This window comes from Ranitomeya variabilis, chromosome 4 (assembly GCF_051348905.1).
Source record: "Ranitomeya variabilis isolate aRanVar5 chromosome 4, aRanVar5.hap1, whole genome shotgun sequence".
In the NCBI taxonomy this organism is placed as follows: domain Eukaryota; kingdom Metazoa; phylum Chordata; class Amphibia; order Anura; family Dendrobatidae; genus Ranitomeya; species Ranitomeya variabilis.
This window is the reverse complement of record NC_135235.1, coordinates 468,682,728-468,707,225: the sequence shown is the minus strand read 5'-3', so window position 1 is coordinate 468,707,225 and position 24,498 is coordinate 468,682,728. Positions and strand designations below refer to the sequence as shown.

The 24,498-nt window shown below is 46.6% G+C and overlaps 2 protein-coding genes across 7 annotated transcripts in view; one reads left to right on the top strand and one right to left on the bottom strand.

The window, feature by feature from the left end:
* TMEM94 (transmembrane protein 94) overlaps positions 1 to 24,498 on the top strand; it is a 201,269-nt gene that overhangs the window by 69,636 nt on the left and 107,135 nt on the right. For all 6 annotated transcript variants that reach the window (XR_013213349.1, XM_077251723.1, XM_077251725.1 and 3 more), the window contains exons 10-14: positions 20,818 to 20,934; positions 21,437 to 21,493; positions 21,578 to 21,682; positions 22,220 to 22,384; positions 22,482 to 22,661. Coding sequence is in view for 5 of the 6 variants with exons in the window: in XM_077251723.1 (XP_077107838.1) it covers positions 20,818 to 20,934; positions 21,437 to 21,493; positions 21,578 to 21,682; positions 22,220 to 22,384; positions 22,482 to 22,661 (624 nt within the window). In the remaining variant the exon portion in view is untranslated. The remainder of the gene's footprint in view (positions 1 to 20,817; positions 20,935 to 21,436; positions 21,494 to 21,577; positions 21,683 to 22,219; positions 22,385 to 22,481; positions 22,662 to 24,498) is intronic.
* LOC143769032 (uncharacterized) lies at positions 1,706 to 10,157 on the bottom strand. Its single transcript, XM_077257633.1, has 2 exons — positions 9,248 to 10,157; positions 1,706 to 3,834 (listed from the first exon to the last, which is right to left on the bottom strand). The coding sequence occupies exon 2, from the start codon at positions 3,659 to 3,661 to the stop codon at positions 2,036 to 2,038; it is 1,626 nt and encodes a 541-aa protein (XP_077113748.1). The 5' UTR covers positions 3,662 to 3,834; positions 9,248 to 10,157; the 3' UTR covers positions 1,706 to 2,035.

Below are 24,498 nucleotides of genomic sequence, written 5' to 3'. Positions count from 1 at the left end.
TGTATTATATCCCAACCTGTATTTTATGATGAAATTTGACTTGGGAATGTTTTAACTATGTGAAATAATACAACGTAGCCCACACAATGCCAGAGAGATGCAAGCTTTTTGATAAAGCCAACATATTCCTGTAGCAACAGCAGACAGAACGACTTTGGATAGCTGCTGTTTTTCAAATGCTGCTTTTGGTCTCTGACAGGGACATGTTAATATGTTAATTGCACGATTTCTGGTATGCTCATGTACTGTCTCCCATCATCCTTGAAACCGCGAGAAACTGATAAGTTGCCATGGCAGTCGGGAGCCTGCTGAAGTCCCCCACAACTGCAATCTTTATCATCCTTTGAAGTCCAACCTGATGGCTACAGAGAAGTGGCTGGTATGATAGGACTGAGTTACCTTTTTTCCTGGAATGTACCAGTGCTTCTCGCAAAATTAGAATATCGTCAAAAAGTTAATTTATTTCAGTTCTTCAAAACAAAAAGTAAAAGTCATATATTGAATAGAGTCCTTACAAACAGAGTGATCTATTTCAAGTGTTTATTTCTGTTAATATTGATGATTATGGCTTACAGCCAATGAAAACCCAAGAGTCATTATCTCAATAAATTGGAATACTTTATAACACCAGCTTGAAAAATCATATTAAAATCCAAAATGTTGGCATACTGAAATGTATGTTCAGTAAATGCACTCAATTCTTGGTTGGGGCTCCTGTTGCATCAATTACTGTATCAATGCGCCGTGGCATGGAGGCGATCAGCCTGTGGCACTGCTGAGATGTTATGGAAGCCCAGGTTGCTTTGATAGCAGCCTTCGGCTCGTCTGCATTGTTGAGTCTTGTGTCTCATCTTCCTCTTGACAATACCCCATAGATTCTGTATGGGGTTAAGGTCAGGCGGGTTTGTTGGCCAATCAAGCACAGTGATACTGTTGTTTTTAAATCAGGTATTGGTACTTTTGGCAGTGTGGATAGGTGCCAAGTCCTGCTGGAGAATGAAATTTCCATCTCCAAAAAGCTTGTTGGCAGAGGGAAGCAAGAAGTGCTCTAAAATTTCTTGCACTGACTTTGGTCTTGATAAAACACAGTGGACCTACACCAGCAGATGACATGGCTCCCCAAACCATCACTGATTGTGGAAACTTCACACTAGACCTCAAGCATCTTGGATTGTGTCTCTCTCCACTCTTCCTCCAGACTCTGGGACCTTGATTTCCAAATGAAATGCAAAATTTACTTTCACCTGAAAACAACACCTTGGAGCACTGAGCAATAGTCCAGTTATTTTTCTCCTTGGCCCAGGTAAGACGCTTCTGGCGTTTTCTATTGGTCATGTGCAGCTTGACACAAGGAATGTGACACCTGTAGCCCTTGTCCTCAATAACGTGTGTGTGTGGTGGCTCTTGAGGCAATGACTCCAACAGCAGTCCACTCCTTGTGAATCTCCCCCAAATTTTTGAATTGCCTTTTCTTAACTATCCTTTCAAGGCTGCGGTTTTCCCGATTTCTTGTTCACTTTTTTACCACACTTTTTCCATCCACTCAACTTGCCATTAATATGCTTGGATACAGCACTCTGTGACAGGGTGGATTTGATTTAAATCTAACTGATTTAAATCACGATTTAAATCACTAGTCAGTAAGGCTTGATTTAAATCAGTGATTTAAATCAAAGTTTCTACCTAAACTAGTTCTTGCTACTTTAACATGCAAGTAGATGAAGATTTTTAGAATCACTTTTTATATTACTTTTTTCTCCCCAGTTTAATGGGTTAATCATTCATATTTGGACACCACTGTTCTGTTGTACTTAGGAAGGAGAAAAATAATCCTGACCTTAATAACAATTTAAATAGATTTATTCAACTGAAACAATAACAACATTACAGCATAAGTTATTTGCTTAGACAAACATCCATGTTTGATAACTAATTTGGCTAAACAAAATATATATATATTTTAAGAAACTTAGACTGTCAGCCCAGCCGACACATGAAAAACTTAAATACTACTGTTCCTGCTGTCCTCTGTAGCTCACTTGTCGTCATCTTCATCATCATCTTCTTCTTTGTTCCTATTCATAATCTGGAAAAGAAAAACAAGCTTTCCTGCTTTATTGGGTCCCAACCGATTTCTCAATTTAGAATGAATGAGTCCAAAGGAAGAGAATATTCTTTCAACGCCTGCAGAAGAAGCTACTGCTGTTAAAAGTGAAATCATTACTTGAACAGTCTCTAAATCCAAGCGCTTAAGTGACTTCCACCAGTTTACTGGTGTGACCTTCCTTAAAATATCTTCAGCAAACATATATTTCTTGAATGGTTCCCCCTTAGCTCTGAAGTTTATTATAGTTGGCATTAAAGATGGATGATTGCTGGATACCCATGTCATAGCTAACTCCTCTTCCTCAGCACTTAGGTTTTGACCCTGATATTGGATATTGACAATATTTGCCAAAAAATGAGCTGGAGTCAGTGCTTGTCCCATTCGTTGGTTTACTGCTTGTAATTTAATTCTGTCTATGTGTAGTTCTGTTTTTAAGTGTTCACTCAGTTCCTTCCAAATTTCAACAGCATCCGCAATAAAACAGCTATTTTTCTGTATTTTGTTTAAAGCTTGAGAGATGGGTTTCAGGAAGCTCAGCATATGTTCAACATTTCTCTTAAGCCCAATGTTGAGGATTTTGGCCGTGACAGTGCCATCTATTTTATCTCGATTTTCTTCACAAAGTGTCATCAGAATAGGCCAGTTTTTTATATACTGCTCAAAACAGTCCACCACAGAGTTCCATCTAACATCTTGTGGGAGCGTTAGCTTGGTTCCACCCATCCTTTTCAGAGCTGCTGCAGCAAAATGATTATTACGGAAGTATTTAGCAATTTCAACAACATTAGCCTTTATTTCTGGAACACTTAAGTCTTTGGCTAAGAGGTGCAGCAAATGAGCACTGCAACCATATGTTATTAGCAGCTTTGTATTCCCTCCCTGCTCTTCTAAATCTCTTCTCATCTTGGATACGTTTGCAGCATTGTCAGTGACCAAACTGCGTACTAGACATTTGAATTTTTGTTCACATGTCGTTATAGCTTTTACTGCCACTTCTTGTAAGTATTCTGCTGTGTGTGCATTTCCTGACGTATCAGTTGTTTGTGCAAGGAAGACTTTACCTTCTTCTGTTGTTATACAAGCACATACAATAGGATCATTGTGGACATTACTCCACCCATCAATACTTAGGTTAACAATTTTACCCTCCAGAGCTGTTGCACATTGCTCCATTTCTCTGTCAAACACTTGATCCAGCAGTTTCCCTGCAACATCAGCTCTGCTGGGTGGACTGTATCCTGGTCTCAGTGACTGAACCATATTAATGAAATGTGGGTTCTCAGTCAGACGGAAAGAAGAGTTCGTTGCATAAATAAACTGGGCAATTTTTTCATCAATCAACTCTTTTTCTAATCTGCTAGTTCTTATCACAAACCTATCTATGGTGGTTCCAGGAGGTAAAGGTTTTTTCTTCCTTTTGGGTGATGGTGATATGTGGCTGTGGGTGTCTGATGATGATGCTGCTGCTAATGAAGCACTATCCTGGATGGATAACTCTGAAACTGTAGAACAGGATGATGGTGATCTTGGAAGTGGATAGTTTCCAGAATCCATGAATTCCCCTAAACAAAAAAAGTCAATGCTGTTATTTTATTGTTTATACAATTTCTGCTTATTGTACACAACACATCACTGCCCCTGCCCCAAAAGGAATATTTGTTTTTCTTCATAACTGTACCAAATGACAGTAACATGCAGTAATAATAAGAAATATAATTTTTTCCCGTCTCCCATGACAGCACACCTGAGAGAGGGATCCGCCCAGTCAGGACAGGAAACCTACTGAAATAAAAGGGCGGTACCTCTCCCTCGCTTCAGTTGGGTTTCCTGTCCTGATGGGAACCCCTTGTGCTGAAGAACGGCGGTTCATTTCTGTTGATAGAAGATCCACTTACCCGCTCCTGTCCCGGCACTGGAAGCACAGGCAGGGCGCCTGTATGTCGGCCTTCAGGAGCGGTAGCGCCGTTCGCAGATCCCATAGGGCTCTTGCGCACGTGCGGGCGTCGGTCCGGCACAGTCCGGACTCCTGGGGCCGGTCTCTGTCCGCCACGCCGCTCTCTCCCCCTCAGCTGGGCCACTTCCGGGTGCGCGGCTGACGTTGCGCGCAAGGTACGCTGGGAGTGGGCGTGCCCGCGTGACGTCAGACCGGCGCGCCGGATCCAAGATGGCGGCGCCCATGCAAAGAACGCCGGTAGCGCCACAGGCTACCCGGCGGTATCCAGGGGGAGGAAAAAGAGCGCAACGGTCACCGGAAGAGGTGGAGAGCACGAGTACCCTTTATTAAGGGAGAAATAACGCTGGAACAACGCTCATTTCCATACTGCTATTCCAGACATGGAGGATCGTATGGAACTACAGCAGCAGCAGCAGCCTTTACAGCAGCAGCAGCAGCGTGAGCCCCTTTCAAGTGATACACCTGCTCACCAGCGTACCAAAAAAGATAGCCGCTCGAGTGCAAGGAGTGGCAAACGCCCTGGTCGGTCGTCTCAGGATTCTACCCCCAGGAGAATCGTTCCGCGTGCTCCTAGTCCGCCTCAGATTCCGGTACCGTTTGTGGTCAGCGGGTGGTGAGTGATCTACGTGAATGTCACCCTGGTGGTAATGGGCTACATTTTCTGTTTACTTGGCAGGCGCCGAGGAAGGCTAGCTCCAAGACCAGGAATAAGGAATGTGCCCTCTGTAGAGCTCCGTTGGCAGTCCAGTGGCAGAAAAGTCTTTGCATAGATTGTATTCAAAAAACCATCCAGGAAGAAACCCCTGACTTTGCCTCTAGTCTTAGGGCAATAATTAGAGCTGAAGTAGAAGGCTCTGTTAAAGCGGCCCTTAAGAAAAAGGGTAGTAGAGACCCAGAACCGGTTTCCGCGTCAGAGGTTTCTCATTCTGAAGAGGAATATCAGGAGGATCCATTATCTCCCTGCTCCTCCGCCTCTAAGTCCTCTGGCTCCTCTTCAGATAGTGATATTGGGGGGCGTCCATGCTTTCTCACCGAGAACATGGACAAACTGGTTAAAGCCGTTAGAGCTTCTATGGGCCTAAAAGACGAGAAAACAGCCAAATCCCTGGAGGACATTATGTTCGGAGGGTTGGAGGAAAAAAGAAAACGTACGTTTCCCGTTAACTCCACAATAAAGGCCCTTATTGAAAAAGAATGGAAAAAGCCGGAAAAATCGGGTAATCTGCCCTCGGCTTCTAAAAGACGGTACCCCTTTGAGGAAAAAGATTCAGAGACTTGGGATAAAGTGCCTAAAATTGATGGCGCAGTAGCAAAATCTTCTAAAAAGCTATCCCTTCCCTTAGAGGACTCTGGGGTATTAAGGGACCCCTTAGATAAAAAGGCGGACGGTTTCTTAAGACACACTTGGAAAGCAACCGCAGGCGCTCTGAAACCTGCAATTGCAGGAACCTGTGTGTCTCGTTCCCTTATTGTTTGGTTACAGCAAATAGAGGAGCAGTTGACATCTAAAGCTCCAAGAGACGAAATTTTATCTAATGTGACTATGGCTAAAGGGGCGGCCGCCTTTATAGCAGACTCATCAGCAGATTCCGTAAGGCTGGCGGCCAGAGCTGCAGGTTTATCCAATGCAGCTAGGCGTGCTCTCTGGTTAAAGGGGTGCCCGGGAGACCTGCCCTCAAAGAATAGACTCTGTTCTATACCATGTGATGGCCATTTCCTCTTCGGTAAAAAGTTGGAGGACATTCTGGAAAAAGCCGGTGACAGGAAAAAGGGTTTTCCTCGCTTTCCAGTAGACTTTAGAAGGCCTTATTTTCGGAGGGGCAAATTTAGTAGGGGCCGCCCCCCGGGAGACAGAAGGGGCTGGGACTCCAGAGACAAAAGGGGATCTGGATATATGTTTAAAGGTTCCTCAACTTCAGCTAAAAAGCCCTCCCAATGACGCCAGGCCAGTAGGGGGGAGGCTTTCATCTTTTTTCCCAGCCTGGGTAAACATCTCCCCCTCTCATTGGGCTCTGATGGTGGTCAAAGATGGCCTAAAAATAGATTTTGTTTATCCACCGCGACGAAAAACCCCGGAAGAGCAGCTAGCCTTGGAAACAGAGGTACTAGAGCTGGTTTCAAAACGTGTTTTGATAGAAGTCCCGCGGAGGGAACAAGGAAAAGGTTTTTATTCCCCTCTTTTTTTGATAAAAAAACCAGACGGGTCACTAAGAACTATCGTCAATCTAAAAAACCTCAATCAATCGGTGGTAAACTGTTCCTTCAAAATGGGAGTCTGTAAATACAGCGATAAAACTCTTATTCCCACAGTGCTTCATGGCAGCTATCGATTTAAAAGACGCCTATTATCACGTCCCAATTCATCAAGATTTTCAAAAATTCCTAAGGGTAGCGGTTTATGTCCAAGGTTGTCTCAGGCACTATCAGTACGCTGCCCTCCCGTTCGGCCTGTCAATAGCGCCAAGAATTTTTACCAAGCTGATGTCAGAGGTCATGTCCTTCCTCCGCTCACGGGACGTGGTAATAGTTCCATATCTGGACGACTTCCTGATAATAGGGAACTCAGCGGCACACTGCCTGTCACAAATAGAAGAGGTTATGACGACACTAGAATTGCTGGGGTGGAAAATAAATCTTGCCAAATCAAGGTTGACGCCGGAGCCGGTTCAGTCCTTTCTAGGCCTGGTTCTGGACTCCGGGCGTCAGCTTTGTCTCCTACCAGAAAACAAGCTGGTCAAAATCCAAAATCTTGTGGAAGCAGCAATTCAACACCCTGTAATGACTTTGAGAAAAGCAATGTCCTTGCTGGGCTCTCTGACGTCCTGTATACCCGCAGTAAGATGGGCTCAGTTCCATCTAAGATTGTTGCAGTGGGAGGTCCTGTCGGCGCAAAAACTGTTAAAAGGGCGTTTAGAGGGCAAGCTGTGTCTTTCTTTGGGGGTAACGGATTCCCTAAAATGGTGGACCATAAGAAATCATTTAACATCGGGGGTCCAGTGGGTAACTCCGATAGAACAGGTCATCACCACAGACGCAAGCGGTACAGGATGGGGAGCTCATTTAGGGACTCTCTCAGTTCAGGGATCTTGGTCCCATATAGAGTCACAACAGGCGTCAAATTTAAGGGAATTATGGGCCGTAGAAAGAGCTGTGAAACACTTCCTTCCCATCATTCAGGGCCACCATACCAGGGTCATGTCGGACAATCGCGCAGTGGTGGCATATATCAACCACCAAGGGGGGACGAGGTCCCCTTCCCTAATGAAGTCGTTGTCTGTCCTCCTACAAATAGCAGAGCACCACCTGCTATCCCTCTCTGCTCTTCACATAAGGGGAATCGAGAATTCGAGAGCAGACTACCTAAGTCGCAAGACACTAAGGCAAGGGGAGTGGTCTTTAAATCCCCGGGTCTTTCAAAAGATAGTGCAGGCCTGGGGCTTACCTGTGATAGATTTGTTTGCCACTCTAACCAACAGGAAGGTAGACAGGTTCTGTTCACTAGACCCGAGGGAGAATCCCTTCGCAGTAGATGCCCTGCAGATTCAATGGGATTTCAGTCTCGCTTATGTGTTTCCACCAATAGCAATGATTCCAGCAGTAGTGAGGAAAATCAGAATGGAACAAGCGAGAGTAATCTTAATTGCTCCATTTTGGCCGAAAAGACCTTGGTTCTCCCTCCTGAGACAAATGTCTATAACCGATCCGTGGATCCTACCAGAGATTCCGGACCTACTAACCCAGGGCCCAATATGCCACTCTCAGGTGAAGGGCTTACATCTTGCAGCCTGGAATTTGAGAGGGCATTACTGAGTAGGCGGGGGTTTTCGCCGGGGTTAGTTTCCACCTTATTAAAAAGTAGAAAACCAGTAACATCTAGAATTTATGGTAAAACGTGGAAAAAGTTTCTGGATTTTTCGGGGCAACCTTTGGGGGACAAGGCTCCTGTGGGTACCATCTTAGAATTTTTACAAGCGGGTTTACAACTGGGGTTGGCAACCAATACACTCAAGGTCCAGGTATCGGCATTAGGTGCTTTATATAATTGCAATCTTGCCTCCAATAGATGGGTATCCCGCTTTATTAAATCCTGTAGTAGGTCTAGACCGATAAAAATTCAGAGACTTCCCCCGTGGGATTTAAATCTGGTATTAAATGCTCTAACCAATAGTCCATTTGAACCCCTGCAGGAATCATCATTAAAGATACTCACTCTTAAAACGGTCCTCCTGGTTGCGTTAACATCAGCCCGTAGGGTGAGCGACTTACAGGCCCTGTCCGTCTCCCCTCCTTACACGCAAATTTTTGATGACAGGGTAGTACTCAGATCCGGCATACCTTCCAAAAGTTGTACTTAAATTTCATAGAAGTCAAGAGATTGTGTTGCCCTCCTTTTGTAATAATCCTAGGAACCCAGGGGAGGCAAAATTTCATACACTGGATGTGAGGAGGGCTATTGTGCAGTACATATCCTTGACTAATCAGTGGAGAAAAGATCAATCCCTTTTCGTAGCCTTCCAGGGTAGTAGGAAAGGATATGGGGTATCCAAGGGTACTATTGCTAGGTGGATTAGGGAGGCTATTTCATTATCCTATGCTTCCTGTGGCGCCCCGATCCCTGATGGCATCAAGGCTCACTCCACCAGGGCCGTGTCTACTTCCTGGGCTGAAAAAGCAGAGGTATCGATAGATCAAATTTGTAAAGCCGCTACCTGGTCCTCTCCGTCTACCTTCTTTAGACACTACCGGCTAGATCTATCCTCCTCGTCTGACCTTACCTTTGGTAGAAGGGTGCTACAAGCGGTGGTCCCTCCCTAAGGTGGTTCTTTCTCCAAAAATCTCTCAGGTGTGCTGTCATGGGAGACGGGAAAACACCAAGGTTACTTACCGGTAGCCGGTTTTTCCGGAGCCCATGACAGCACCTGTATATTCCCTCCCTTCTCTTTTTCACCCTTTGGTGCGCACTTTTTAGCTGGGTGTATTTTGTTATATTTATAATGTGGTGATGGATTACCATGTACTAACCAAAAGGGCCTCTCATGCTCTGAAAACCAACTGAAGCGAGGGAGAGGTACCGCCCTTTTATTTCAGTAGGTTTCCTGTCCTGACTGGGCGGATCCCTCTCTCAGGTGTGCTGTCATGGGCTCCGGAAAAACCGGCTACCGGTAAGTAACCTTGGTGTTTCTCACACATGACAGTTCAGTCTTTAGAAATAGGATTCAATAAAAATGTTTACCAACCTGAAGATCCTGCCTGTTCAGAAGTGTTTCTTTGGTCATCTTCATCACCGCACTTCTCATGATGTTGCCTCATTCACGCCACCAGGCCTTGCATCTCTTTGTTGCATCGTTTGCATTTTGCACGCATGCCTGCCTTACCGATAGGCAAAGGAGCTTCATTAAAATATTCCCAAACTGGGTCTCTTTTACGGCCTGCTGCCATTATAAGGAAAGAATGTAATAAACCTCAGATCGTACACACAAACAGATCCAGACTTGTCTGTCTGTGGCTATGCTGCAGTATTGTGCTCAAAGTTTCACTTTAATTTTTTTGTCTGCTTGCCCTTCCTCCTCCTCACACTTAGATTCACATTCTTCTTGTGTTGTGCAGATCTATTCCACTCCAAACAATCAGAAACATATTGTCTAACTTCTTGGACTTGGCACTGAAGGGGTTGATTCTGTATTCATAGGTTTGTAGAACAATAGGATTAAGGTCTTTTTCTCAACTCTGTTCATGTTGTAACATTTTTGCCGTGAAGAACAGGCTGGGACCTCTGCGGAGTCAAATTCAGTTTTGAGAACTGCGTAAGTAAAGCGAGCGTCTGTGATAATATAGGAGAGAAACTGTCCACTAATCCTACAGAAACCTCTGGAAGAGCATGGCATTGTGAATGTTACACATATACAGCCTTTATTCTACTGAGTTAAACAACTCAGCTTTATCTCATGATGGAAGAACCTTTGGATGGTAAAATATTTTCCTCAAAAAGCAGTTTATTGAAAAAAATCCGATTTAAATCAAAAAAATCCGATTTAAATCAAAAAAATCCGATTTTTTTGATTTTTTTTAAAAAAACATTGATTTTTATCCACCCTGCTCTGTGAACAGCCAGCTTCTTTAGCAATGACCTTTTGTGGCTTACCTTCTTTGTGGAGTGTGTCAACGACTGCCTTCTGGACATCTGTCAAGTCAGCAGTCTTCCCCATGATTGTGGAGCCTACTGAAACAGACTAAGGTAACTATTTAAATGCTTAGGAAGCCTTTGCAGGTGTTTTTTTTTGTCAACCCGTTACTGACATCAGACGTACTAATACGCCGATGTCAGTATCCCCTGCTTTGAGGTGGGCTCCGGCGGTGAGCCCACCTCATAGCTGGGACATGTCAAATGTTTTGAACAGCTGACATGTGCCCGCAATAGGCGCGGGTAGAATCACGATCCACCCATGCCTATTAACTAGTTAAATGCCGCTGTCAAACTCTCATTTAAATTTAAATCGCGCTTCCGTTCCATCGGTCCGGAAATAAGTGCACCGCTGACCCCCCCCCCCCCCCTTCCCGTCACGTGATCAGGGGTTCATCGGTTCGTCGGCATGACATCCAGAGGTCTCCTTGAGACCTCTATAGTTGTCAGTGCCGGATTGCTGTGAGCGCCACCCAGTGGTCGGCGCTCATAGCAACTCAGCAATTCTACTACATAGAGGGGATCTGACCATCGCCTCTATGTAGCAGAGCCAATCGAGTTGTGCCACTTTCTAGTCTCCTATGGAGACTATTGAATCATGGAAAAAGTAAAAAAAAAAAGTGTTTAGAAATATATAAAAAAAAAATATAAAAGTTCAAATCAACCCCTTTGGCCCAATTTTATAATAAAACAAAATAAAATCAAACCTACACATATTTGGTATCGCCAAGTTCAGAATCGCCCGATCTATCAATAAAAAAAAAAAAGCATTAACCTGATCTCTAAACAGCGAAGCAATAAAAAAGTTAAAACGCCAAAATTACATTTTTTTTGGTCGCCGCGACATTGCATTAAAATGCAATAATGGGAGAATAAAAGTTTGTATCTGCACCAAAATGGTATCATTACAAATGTCAGCTTGGCACGCAAAATATAATCCCTCACCCAACCCGAGATCACGAAAATGGAGACTCTACGGGTATAGGAATATTGCGCAATTTTTTTATTTTTTTTTTTAGCAAACTTTGAATTTTTCTTCACCACTTAAATAAAAAAGAACCTAGACATATTTGGTGTCTATGAACTCATAATGACCTGGAGAATCATAATGGCAGGTCAGTTTTAGCATTTAGTGAACCTAATAAAAAAGCCAAACAAAAAACAAGTGTGGGATTGCACTTTACTCTGTCGCCTCATTGGGGGACACAGGACCATGGGTGTTATGCTGCTGTCCACTAGGAGGCGACACTATGCATAATCTGAAAAAGATTAACTGTGGCTCCTCCTGTGCAGTATACACCCCTGGACGGCATCAGCCTTCTCCAGTTTTTGCTTAGTGTCGCAAAGGAGGCACACCTAAAAGATTTTTACTCCGTTTTTCCGACGGGATTGCAGATGAAGAAAAGAAGGTCTCTTGTGAGACTCCCGGCATGGCTCCTTCCTCGGCCCCCTATTATGGGGTGCCCAGTTGAAGTTGAGATGGCTATTCCCCATGTTGCTCCTTCCCCAGTCCTTCGGGTGCTGGTTCGAAGTCGAGATCCCCCCTCCTTCCCCAATTCCTTTTGGTTTCTGGGTTGAGGTCGAGGCGAGGATAAAGGCCCCTGAAGGTGACAACAGCACCCTCCCTATCCCCCTCTGGGGGTATTAGGTTGAGACACCTCAGGTAGGGCCTGTACAGGCAGCATTCTACAGCTCCCAGCAATGGGCCAGCACACTGCGCCTGCATCCAGGGACCCCAGCCCAGCTGCGGGCTCCTGTTGGGGCCGGGGGGAGTGCAGGAAGGCAGGCATGGCACATACAGACACAGGGCTCCCTGCGCCCCTGTCTCTGCGGCAGCACCAGCTCTACACTGACTCAGGGAGACCCCTACCGGGCTCCCCCTTCCGCTTATAGCCCCACCGCCATCCTGCCTTTAAATCCGGAGGGGTCCGGTTCAGATCCGACCACCTCCCGGACTTTCGCGCCGGCCTGGAGCCCTTCTGGGCCTCAGGAATCTAATTTAGGCCCCAGCTTCGGCCTAGCTGAAGCTGCCACCTCCTCTCCGCCCCCCGGCCCGCCCCCCGGATGACAAATATGACACTCTACAGTGTCATACAGGGGGTGGATCGAGACAGAAAGGGCGTGTTTTTACACAGCCTTGCCGCCTTTTTCCAGCTCTCCGCCCCCTTCTCCTTTCCTCTCTGTCTCAGCAACCATTTTCTGCTGCAGATTAACCCTGCATCTGCCGGTCTGCAGGACCAGGACCAGGCAGCCAGTCTCCGGGGGGCACAGGACTGTGGATCTTCGGCGCTGGACCTAGGGGCACACTGGGTGGGTAAGATCACAGCTGGGTGTTTTGCTCAGCTGTGAATCCATATTACCTATAAGGCTCCCCAATAGGTTTCTCTACCCCTGTAAGGTCCTCTGCTGGCAGCACTTCTGCACTCTGTGCACTATGCCGGGCTCAAGGTCCAAGAGAACCAGGCAGAACTGCTCTTATGCATTCTGCACAGCCTGCGGGACCGCTCTCCCCAGTAGTAGCACGTACCCGCATTGTCAGAACTGAACTACTAATGTGTCAGAGCCCCAAGAAGCCCCTGCCAATGCCTCGGTGTCTAATGCCACGCCGGAATGGGCTACTCAGATATCGCAATCTATGACGCAGTCTATAGATAACCTAACCTCCACATTGCTTCAGGCTCTGCAGGTTCATGCCCCGGCTATGACCGTTACCCAGCAAAGGGACAGCTTGACTCAGGAACAAGATGACCCTGGCACATCCACGTCTAGGTCAGGACGCAAGCGGACCCATAGATCAAGTCCATCTGCGTCATCCCATAGCACACGGTCATCCCCCTCTAGGGAGAGACACCGTAGCTCCAGGTCATCTACACCGTCCCATTCCAGGGACAGACAATGCAGATCTCCGCAATCCCCGACCAGAGAAGGCCTCCTCCCCAGCCCACTCAGCAGGGGACGCCTCAGTGATACACAGGATTCGGAAGGCATCTGCGACTCTGACTCAGACAGAGAAACGGATGGGTCTCTGATCCCAATCCCTCCTAGCAATACAGCGCTAGTCGAGGACATAATTTCATCCATCCATCGGGTGCTGGACATTTCTGATTCGCCACCAGAGGCCCCAGAACATAAGATTTCTTTTGAAGGACCTCTGAAGCAGCCTAAGGTTTTCTCTAACCACCCAGAGTTTAAGGCAATCCTTAAATAGCAGCTCTCACAGCCTGAGAAAAAATTCGCTAATCGCAAATATCTGGAGGCGAGGTACCCCTTCCCACAGAAGGACTCCAAGGAATGGACAGATCCACCTGAAGTGGACCCCCCAGTCTCTAGGCTAGCAGCACAGACCCTCCTTTCACTGCCAGATAGCTCAACCCTCAGGGACGCAGCAGACCCACAGGTAGAACGCATGGCTTGTTCAATTTTCGAGGCAGCAGGGGCCTCCCAGGCTCCCGCATTCGCCTCAGTTTGGGCTGCCAAGGCCATTCTGGCCTGGGCAAAGAATTTACAAGCTCTCCAAGCATCCGCTCCTGAGCTGTCGGACCAAGCGGTTCAAATAGCAGTTGTAGCAGACTACATGCTCCATGCAGCTCTGGATTCAGCAAGGGGAGTAGCGGGGATAGCATCAAACGCCATCACGATTCGGCGTATTCTCTGGCTGCGGGAATGGAAAGCGGACGCAGCCTCAAAGAAGTCCCTCACGCACCTCCCCTACCTCAGTGGGAGACTTTTCGGTGAACAGTTGGACACTATGATATCCAACGCCACCGGGGGTAAAAGTACTTCTCTTCCCCAACTGAAACCTAAACGCACTTACAAGAAGCGTAACCAAACTCGATTCCGATCCTTTCGGAATTCCTCTGGCTGGTCCGTCTCGCGTCCAGCACAAAATCGTAACCGTTCCCCACGCAGGGAAAACTCACGATCGACGCAAAGGTCGGACAAGACCTGGCAGTCAAAAGCAGGCCAGCCTAAGCCCAGAGGAGGAAAATCTCAGACTTTCTCCTCATCATGACTCACGGACTCCGGAAGACACCACACCAGTAGGCGGCCGACTTTTGCTCTTTCATTAAGTCTGGCTGCCTATTACAGAAGACAGGTGGGTCATGGAACTAGTGTCTTCCGGATACAAAATAGATTTCACCTCCAACCCACCGGACCGATTCTTCCTCTCTGTCCCCCCAAAACTGCCAGCCAAGGCTCGTGCCTACCACCAAGCGGTCCCCTCGCTTTTTCAAGCAGGAGTCATAGTACCGGTACCCACGACCGACCGCTTCCGAGGGTCCTACTCCAATCTGTTCGTAGTTCTCAAGAAAGGAGGCAGCGTACGGCCCATACTGGACCTAAAACAGCTCAACAAATATGTACGGGTCCGTAATTTCCGCATGGAGTCCCTTCGGTCCATCATTGCGTCCATGGAGAAGGGAGAATATCTCGCCTCCATAGACATACAAGACGCATACCTGCATATACCCATTGCACCTGCCCATCAGAGGTTTCTCAGGTTCGCAATAGGCCAGGACCACTACCAATTCGTGGCTCTCCCTTTCGGACTCGCCACGGCTCCCAGAGTGTTCACCAAGGTCATGGCAGCCACCATGGACGTCCTGCACTCCAGAGGCATAGTAGTCGTTCCATACCTGGACGATCTACTCATCAAGGCTCCCACCTTCAAGGACTGCGAGCTCAGCGTCTCAATCACAACCGATACTCTCAGTCGCATGGGCTGGTTAATCAACCTACAAAAGTCATCACCAACCCCCTGAGTCAGTCCCTGACCTTCCTGGGAATGTTATTCAACACCTCCAGGGGTCTAGTGCTCCTTCCCAAGGACAAGGCACTGGCTCTCCGACTAGCAGTTCGCACCCTCCTCCGCAAACCCCCTCGATCTCTCCGGTTTGCCATGAGAGTACTCGGCAAGATGGCAGCAGCAATAGAAGCTGTCCCATTTGCCCAGTTTCACCTCAGACCTCTCCAACTAGCCATTCTCAAGTCCTGGGACAGGAATCCCTTTTCTCTCGACAGGGAGTTCCAGCTAACGTCGTCAACCAGGAGGTCCCTGCACTGGTGGCTCAAGCCAACCTCGCTAGCAAAGGGGAAATCCTTTCTCACAGGTCAATGGAAGGTTCTGACCACCGACGCGAGCCTGACGGGTTGGGGTGCGGTGCACCTACACCACAGGGCACAGGGCAAGTGGTCCCCAGTGGAAGCGACCATGCCCATCAACATTCTGGAAATTCGTGCCATCCTTCTGGCATTGAGGGCCTTCCATCACTTACTGGCAGCCTCTCACATCAGAATACAGTCGGACAATGCCACGGCTGTGGCATATGTGAATCACCAAGGGGGGACCCGCAGTACCCAGGCGATGCGAGAAGTGTCACACATCCTCCGCTGGGCGGAGGACACAGGGTCGGTTCTTTCGGCGGTCCACATTCCGGGTGTGGACAACTGGGAAGCAGACTTCCTCAGCCGACAAGGAATAGACTCGGGAGAGTGGTCTCTCCATCCCAAAATTTGTCAACAGATCTGTCTCCGCTGGGGGACCCCGGATGTGGACCTAATGGCATCCCACTTCAATGCCAAGGTCTCCAACTTCATGGCCAGAACACACGATCCACGGTCGCTCGGGTCAGACGCTCTGGTTCAGGACTGGACCCAGTTCCAGCTTCTGTATATTTTTCCACCTCTCCCCCTGATATCCAGAGTGGTGAGGAAGATCAAACAAGAGGGAGTTCCAACCATCCTAATTGCACCGGACTGGCCCAGACGCACATGGTACGCCGACATCGTACAACTCACAGCAGACGCCCCCTGGCGTCTCCCCGACCGCCACGATCTTCTATCACAAGGCCCGTTCTACCACCAGAACTCAGGGGCTCTCAATTTGACGGCGTGGCCCTTGAGACCTGGGTCCTAACCCAGGCAGGGCTCTCGACGGACGTCATTGGCACCATGATCAGAGCACGGAAACCAGCCTCTGCCAAGATTTATTACCGTACCTGGAAAGCTTTCTTTACCTGGTGCGAATCTCGTGGCCAGATCCCACTCCCATATTCCCTACCCAAAGTACTTGGTTTTCTCCAATCGGGACTGGAGGCCAGGCTGTCATTGGGCTCGCTTAAGAGCCAGGTGTCAGCCCTCTCAGTGCTTTTTCAAAGGCGCATTGCTACCAAGCCGCAAGTAAGGACTTTCCTTCAGGGGGTTTCCCGATTGGTTCCCCCCTACAGACAACCACTAGAAACGTGGGCCCTCAACCTGGTCCTGACAGCATTGCAGGAACCACCCTTCGAACCCCTTAAGGAGGTCCCGCTCCGCCTTCTTTCCCAGAAGGTGGTTTTCCTGGTGGCAATCACCTCGCTATGCAGGGTGTCTGAACTGACAGCACTCTCCTGCAGACGGCCCTTCCTGGCTTTTCACCAGGACAGGTAGTTCTTCATACGGTCCCATCCTTCCTTCCGAAGGTTGTGTCCGACTTCCACCTCAATGAGGAAATTTCACTACCATCCCTTTGTCCGGTTCCGGTTCATAGAGTGGAGAAGGCTCTGCATATTCTTGACCTTGTCAGGGCATTGCGTATATACGTGTCTAGGACTGCGTCCTTCCGGAGGTCTGATTCTCTTTTCCTCCTTCCGGAAGGCGGCCACAAGGGTCTGCCAGCTTCCAAAGCTACCCTTGCCAGGTGGATCAAATCCACCATACAAGAGGCCTACCGCCTTAAGAATTCTCCTCTTCCAGCCGGTATTACGGCACACTCTACACAGGCGGTAGGGGCCTCCTGGGCCATTCGGCACCAGGCTTCGGCACAACAAGTGTGTAAGGCGGCCACTTGGACTAGCTTACACACGTTTACTAAACACTATAGGGTTCATACCCAGTCCTCAGCGGAAGCGAGCCTGGGTAGATGTGTCCTGCAGGCGGCGGTGCCCTAAGTATAGGGGCCTGTCTGCACAATATTCGTCCATTGCTTCCCACCCAGGGACTGCTCTAGGACGTCCCATGGTCCTGTGTCCCCCAATGAGGCGACAGAGTAAAGGAGATTTTTGTGTACTCACCGTAAAATCTCTTTCTCTTAGCCTCTAATTGGGGGACACAGCTCCCACCCTGTTGCCCTTTCCGGGCCGTTGTAACTGTTGAGTTCTCATATTATTTTCTTGAGCTCGTACATAGTTGCCTTCTTACAGGCATAATTCTGTTATTCATGTTACATAGTTGCCTTCTTACAGGCATAATTATGTTATTCATGTTACGTTCCTCCTACTGCTTTTGCACAAAACTGGAGAAGGCTGATGCCGTCCAGGGGTGTATACTGCACAGGAGGAGCCACAGTTAATCTTTTTCAGATTATGCATAGTGTCACCTCCTAGTGGACAGCAGCATAACACCCATGGTCCTGTGTACCCCAATTAGAGGCTAAGAGAGAGAGATTTTACGGTGAGTACACAAAAATCTCCTTTTTTTTGCAATTTCACCGCACTTGGAATTTTTTTCCCGTTTTCTAGTACACGGCATGGTAAAACCAATGGTGTTGTTCAAAAGTACAACTCGTCTCTCAAAAAATAAGCCCTCACATGGCCATATTGATGGAAAAATAAAAAAGATATGTCTCTGGGAAGGAGGTGAGCGAAAAACGAAAAAGCTCTGGTCATGAAGGGGTTAGTTATTCTAATTTATTAATCATCAACATTAACATAAATAAACACTTGAAATAGATCACTGTTTGTCATGACTCTATATAATATGAGTTTAACTTTTTGTATTGAAGAACTGAAATAAATTAACTTTTTGATGATATTCTAATTCTGTGAGAAGCACCTGTAAATACTATCCATACTCTCATACTATAGTGGCTGAGGTCCTTGGAATCAACCTGTAAGCTATGTATTTACAAACATGGGAATATCTCTAACTCAATAACCAGAATTTTTTTCCTGTTTTCCAGTACATTGAATAGTAAAATCAGTGGTGTCATTCAAAACTGCAACTCGTCCTGCAAAAAAACAAGCCCTAATATGGCTCTGTAGGCTGAAAAAGAAAAAAATATAGCTTTGAAAAAAAACAAAAGCACTGAATATTACCCAGTTTAAAATGAGTTTATTCAATTTACAGATGCTGCTATAATCCTGTGCAGTATAGCATTATGGGTTATCCTGCGTCAAATGTTGGTGCGACATCGTATTGGCCATGGGTCAGGATTCTGAACAAATTGCGTTCTCCTTACCACAATAAAATATTCAGTACTGGTTCATTATCCTTATAAGATTACTCCTTTATTACACAGCTAAAGGCTGAGTCACACACAACGATATCGTTAACGATATCGTTGCAACGTCACGCTTTTGGTGACGTAGCAACGATCCCGCTAATGATCTCGTTATGTGTGACAGCGACCAACGATCAGGCCCGTGCTGGGAGATCGTTGGTTGATGGTAATGATCAGGACCTTTTTTTGGTCGCTGATCACCCGCTGTCATCGCTGGATCGGCATGTGTGACGCCGATCCAGCGATATGTTCACTTGTACCAGGGTAAATATCGGGTTACTAAGCGCAGGGCCGCGCTTAGTAACCCGATATTTACCCTGGTTACCATTGTAAAAGTAAAAAAAAAAACAGTACATACTCACATTCTGATGTCTATCACTTCGGCTTGATCCGACCAAATTCTCCTGAGAACAATCGTAACGAAGGAAATCAGGGTAAATGCATAAACTAGCTGTTTTGGCCATTTGGGGAGTAGGGCGTCGACTCCGTAGGGGAGGTCTTTTGGATCCAGGAAGAAGAACTTTCGAGATTTTCTGTTTGATTTGCTTGCAAACAAGTCTATCTGAGGTTCCCTCCAGCGTCTGAAAATGTTTTTCAATATCCATGGGTTTAGGGACCTCTCGTCCTGATCTACTATATGACAACTGAGGTAATCTGCCTTTGTGTTCACCTCCCTTTTAGATAACTTGCTGATAGTGACCTTTAAGGTACCTTCACACTGAACAACTTAACAACGATATAGCTAGCAATCCGTGACGTTGCAGCGTCCTGGATAGCGATATCGTTGTGTTTGACACGCAGCAGCGATCAGGATCCTGCTGTGACATCTTTGGTCGGAGCTAGAAGGCCAGCACCTTATTTTGTCGCTGGATCTCCCACAGACATCGTTGAATCGGCGTGTGTGATGCGGATTCAGCGATGTCTTCACTGGTAACCAGGGTAAACATCGGGTTACTAAGCGCAGGGCCGCGCTTAATAACCCAATATTTACCCTGGTTACCATTGTAAAAGTTAAAAAAAAACAAACCAGTACATACTCACATTCTGATGTCTGTCACGTCCCCCGGCGTCCACAGGGTTAAAACTGCTTTCGGCAAGAGCGCTGCTAATATGCACGCGCTGCTGCCGAGAGCTTCCCTGCCCTGACTGTGTCAGCGCCGGCCGTAAAGCAGAGCACAGCGGTGACGTCACCGCTGTTACTGCCGGCGCTGACACATTCAGTGCAGGGAAGCTCTCGGCAGCAGCGCGTGCATATTAGCAGCGCTCTTGCCGAAAGCAGTTTTAACCCTGTGGACGCCGGCGGGGGACGTGACAGACATCAGAATGTGAGTATGTAGTGTTTTTTTTTTTTTTACTTTTACAATGGTAACCAGGGTAAATATCGGGTTACTAAGCGCGGCCCTGCACTTAGTAACCCGATGTTTACCCTGGTTACCCGGGTTCTGCAGGGGGACTTCAGCATCGTTGAAGACAGTTTCAACGATGCCGAAGTCGTTCCCCTGATCGTTGGTCGCTGGAGAGAGCTGTCTGTGTGACAGCTCCCCAGCGACCACACAACGACTTACCAACGATCACGGCCAGGTCGTATCGCTGGTCGTGATCGTTGGTAAGTCGTTTAGTGGCTTATGAATCCTTCCCAGTGCGTGCACTGTGCGCTGCTGGGATTTTTCTGGGTTTCTGCGCAGGGACTGAAGGGTACTACTAGTGGGCGCAGCCTCACTCCATAGGCTTGTGTTGAGCGAGGCTGCGCCCACTAGTCTGATTCTGGCCAGGAATATGTATAATGCATACATTCCTACCCTCCGGTTCCAGCTCATAAACCACCGAATCTCTGCAGCGCAGTGTGCGCGCAGGGGGAATTTATAAGTCTGTAGTTACACAGATTCACTGCAGACTTATCGATTTGGACCGGACAACCCCTTTAAATGAATAAAATGTAAGTTATATGAAATCTTTTCCTACAAACCAGTATATAATTCTGCTTAACTTAATTTGCTTTTTATGATAATACTGGGAATACCTGGGAATTAGCAAGCTCCTTGACTATCCCATACCCTTTAATGATTAGACCAAAGAAAAAATGTTTATAGCCATAGGGGAGGGTCGAAGATCTGCTGCAATTCACCAATTTCAGCACTACTCTCACAGGTTGCTAAAATCAATTACAGTCTTTAAAATGTGACTTGTATTGATGATATAACATAAATATGGATGCTATATCATCCGTACAAGTCAAATTTTAATGACTGCCTCTCCTGTATCTATGTGTACCCAGTGAGAAATGTCTACGTTTTTTTTTTTTTTTTGGCATATAGGTCAATGCTGTGCTGCCAGTTCTTCCTCTTCTTTTCCCTGTCATGTGGATTTTGGTAACGGCATTATGTGAAGCTCGTGTGCTGGCCCAAATGAGCCGAAAGTATCCAACTTCTCTGGTGAGTGTTCTTTAAAATAACCTGTGCCAAAAAAGTTAAGAGCACTGGTTCACAATAATCTTGCAGCATAAACAGACTGCTGATCGTATGACAAAGGAACTAAGCTCTTGCTTATATGAAGAAACGATTTTTAAACTTTAAAAAAAAAAAAAAAAGTTGGTGGCAGCACGTTTTCCTGTGCAAATGGGACCCATGTTATCAAGAACAATGACAACCTATGCACACAGATCTATCTGTTTTTGCTCGTTCTGTGTGCATCGTGGGTTTAGACAGGCTATCGGCAAACATGTAGCCTGTTGGCTGTCATTTAATGCCGCGATTCATGTAGCGCGAACAAGCAATAAAAAAGTTTTTGCCTCTTCATAGTTGATTAACTTCCGCCGCATTTATGTGAAAACTGAAAGGGATATTTCTAGAGCAGGCTTTGTGTTAAGAGGATAAACAAATTGTATACTAGTTATATGCCCTTTTTTAAGCAGTTGTTTGCCTTTATTTTTCTTAGGTTGCAAAGTTCTCCGAGGATACTCTTAGCAGTTATACAGAGGTTGCATCAACACAGGTCTGTAAGAAGAGGATTAGCTGATGTACAGTTCCCCTTTTCTGTGCTGTATTTTTATAATTACATTATGTGCTTATTTAATAGGAGATGCTGCGCTCTTTGTGTTCTCACTTTCTACATGTTGTTAGGGGGACGTGTGAGACTCTGGCATATACTTCTCGTTTGTTGCATGGTCTAGGATCTGTCACGGTGAGTACAATAGATTGGTATAGTGAAACATTATAAGCAAGCTCATTGAGTATAGTGAGTATACCAATATCAATCTCTCCTGACTTTCACATACACATGAATGCTTAGCAGAGGCAGCTGCCAAATTTCCCTCTTTCAGTAAATGGACTTTTGGTCCCACTAAAAATGTCAGGTATGGTAACTTGTGATAATTATAAAGCTTTTAGGCAATTTAATTCACATGAAAACTTCTCTGAAGGCTAAAAATTATAAAAATGAGGGGTTTTTTTTATGTCTAGAGGAGTGATTTTTTTTCCCAACACAGATGAGGATTCTTTACACTAAGAGCAGTTAGACTGCTCAACCTTCTGCCAGAAGACTTTGTTGTGCTAAGTTGTTTAAGAGCTCGAAAGGGGCCTGAATAGCTTTGATATTATTATATATTTATGAACAAAATGCTGCTGTTTGTTTGTTTTCATGTGTAGGTTGATTGTTTGGTAAAGTTCTATAAACCTGAGGATGTTTTCTTGAGTAATGTAAACTGTGCTCTTTTAAAAGGTTATTTGCTGTGTGGACAAACAGGGAGTCCTTTCCTGGCCAAATCCCAGTCCTGAGACTGTTCTGTTTTTTAGTGGACGAGTAGATCAGACCACTGATAGACACGATGATCTCACTGATCAATTATCCCTACGTTCCTACTGCCAGACCGATTTGGAAGATGAGGTGATGGTCAAATCTAATTTTTTGTGCATCATTCTATTGATCATTTCCTTGAATTTAGCATTTCCTGGAATGTCTTTCCTATCTGTTTTCTCTGCAGCCTCAAGAGATGGTGGCACTATTAGCAGAGACCAATATCCTACAGCTAGTAAATGAGCAGGATACTACGGAGCGTCAGAATGATGTCGCTAGACCTTCTGAAACTCAGAGAAAACCTCACAGTCGGAACAAACATGCATCAGGCTCTAATGTGAGCTTCAGCCAGGACACTGGTGGTCAGGTATATAAAAAGTTTGCTAAAGTATAATGAGCTATCATTTCCAATCACACTCTTCATACGCAGAAGAATAACTCTGTTCATACATCTATTACTGTTTTACCTTAAGGTTTCTTTGTAGTATAGCATAGTATACTATTCTTTCCTGTAAAAAAAAAAAAAAGAAAAGGCAACTGAAGTGAGAGAGGCGCACGTGCTGGATTAACAGCTACAGTACACTTCTCACTACTGCTTTCTAATTTCTTAAATGCTGCTGTCCTTAGGGTTGTGCTGCAGAGAGTTAGGGGAGCAGGATCCTCCTTTCTCCTTGTGTTACATGTGGGTGACCTTAGCTAGTCTCCTGGCTTAGCATTGCTGCAGGCCTGATTGGTGGGGAACAAGGCATTTTCCTTTAGGAGTTGCTGTATATACTCATGTATTAGCCGAGTTTTTCAGCACATTTTCTTGTGCTGAAAACGCGCCCCCCAAACTCGGTTTATACACGAGTCTTTGTCCCAGAAGCTGGCGGGATATGAAGAAGGGCGGAGCAGTGGGTCACAGGAGGCAGAAGGCTGCTGCTAAAGCCTGTGCCCGCTGCTAAAGAGAAATGAATATTCACTGCACTGGCAATGAATATTCATTTTCTCTTGTAGCATGCACAGTTACAACCGCAGTCGCCAGCTTCCAGCAGCAGCCGGGCTGTCACGGGTGCCCGTTCATTAAGTTAATTAATATTCAACTCTCTCCACTCCCATAGGCGTGGAGAGAGGTGAATGTTCATTACCTTAATGAGCGGGAACACGTGATTGTTCAGCTGGAAGAGCTGCTGGCACTGGAATGAGATGTTGTGAGGGCCCGCAGGGAAGGTACCATAAGTAGGATTTTTTTTTTATAGGGATGAGGAACCATGCATACAAGGACATGGATAGGGAACCACACATACAAGGATAGGGGATAAGGAGCCATGTATACAAGGATGGGGATAAGGAGCTATGCAGACAAGGACAGGGATGGGGAGCCATGCAGACAAGGATGAAGATGAGGAGCCATGCATATCAGGATAAGGATGATGGGACAATGCATACCCGGCTTATACTCAAGTCAATACGTTTTCCCAGGTTTTTATGGCAAAATAAGGTGCTTTGGCTTATACTCTGGTTGCTCGAATATATGCTCGAGTTTGTACGGTATTGCAAGGTTTCTTATCTTTTTCCTTACCATTGATGGAAAGTTGTTTTCTAATACGCGCTTTAACCCCTTAACGACCTTTGACGCATACGCTGCGTCATGAAAGTCGGTGCCAAAACGACCTATGACGCAGCGTATGCGTCATGGAATGATCACGTCCCTGCAGATCGGGTGAAGGGGTTAACTCCTATTTTACCCGATCTGCAGGGAGAGGGGGAGTGGTGCTTCAGCCCAGGGGGGGGTGGCTTCACCCCCCGTGGCTACGATCGCTCTGATTGGCTGTTGAAAGTGAAACTGCCAATCAGAGCGATTTGTAATATTTCACCTAAAAAACTGGTGAAATATTACAATCCAGCCATGGCCGATGCTGCAATAACATCGGCCATGGCTGGAAATACTAAAGTGCCCCCCCCCACACCCACCGATCGCCCCCCCAGTGCTCCGTTAGTCCTCCGGTCCCCTCCGTCCGCCTGCCGGCTCCCCCGTCCTGCTGTCCGCTCCCTCCTTGCTCAGATCCCCCCCCCCTGTGCTCCGATCACCCCCCCTGTGCTCCGATCCACCCCCCCACCACCCCTTCATACTTACCGATCCTCCCGGTGTCCGGCCGTCTCCTCTCTGGGCGCCGCCATCTTGGAAAATGGCGGGCGCATGCTCAGTGCGCCCGCCGAATCTG

What these genes read in the sequence shown, in the direction of transcription:
- LOC143769032 (XM_077257633.1), bottom strand. Translation starts at nt 3,661, where the DNA reads ATGGATTCTGGAAACTATCCACTTCCAAGATCACCATCATCCTGTTCT.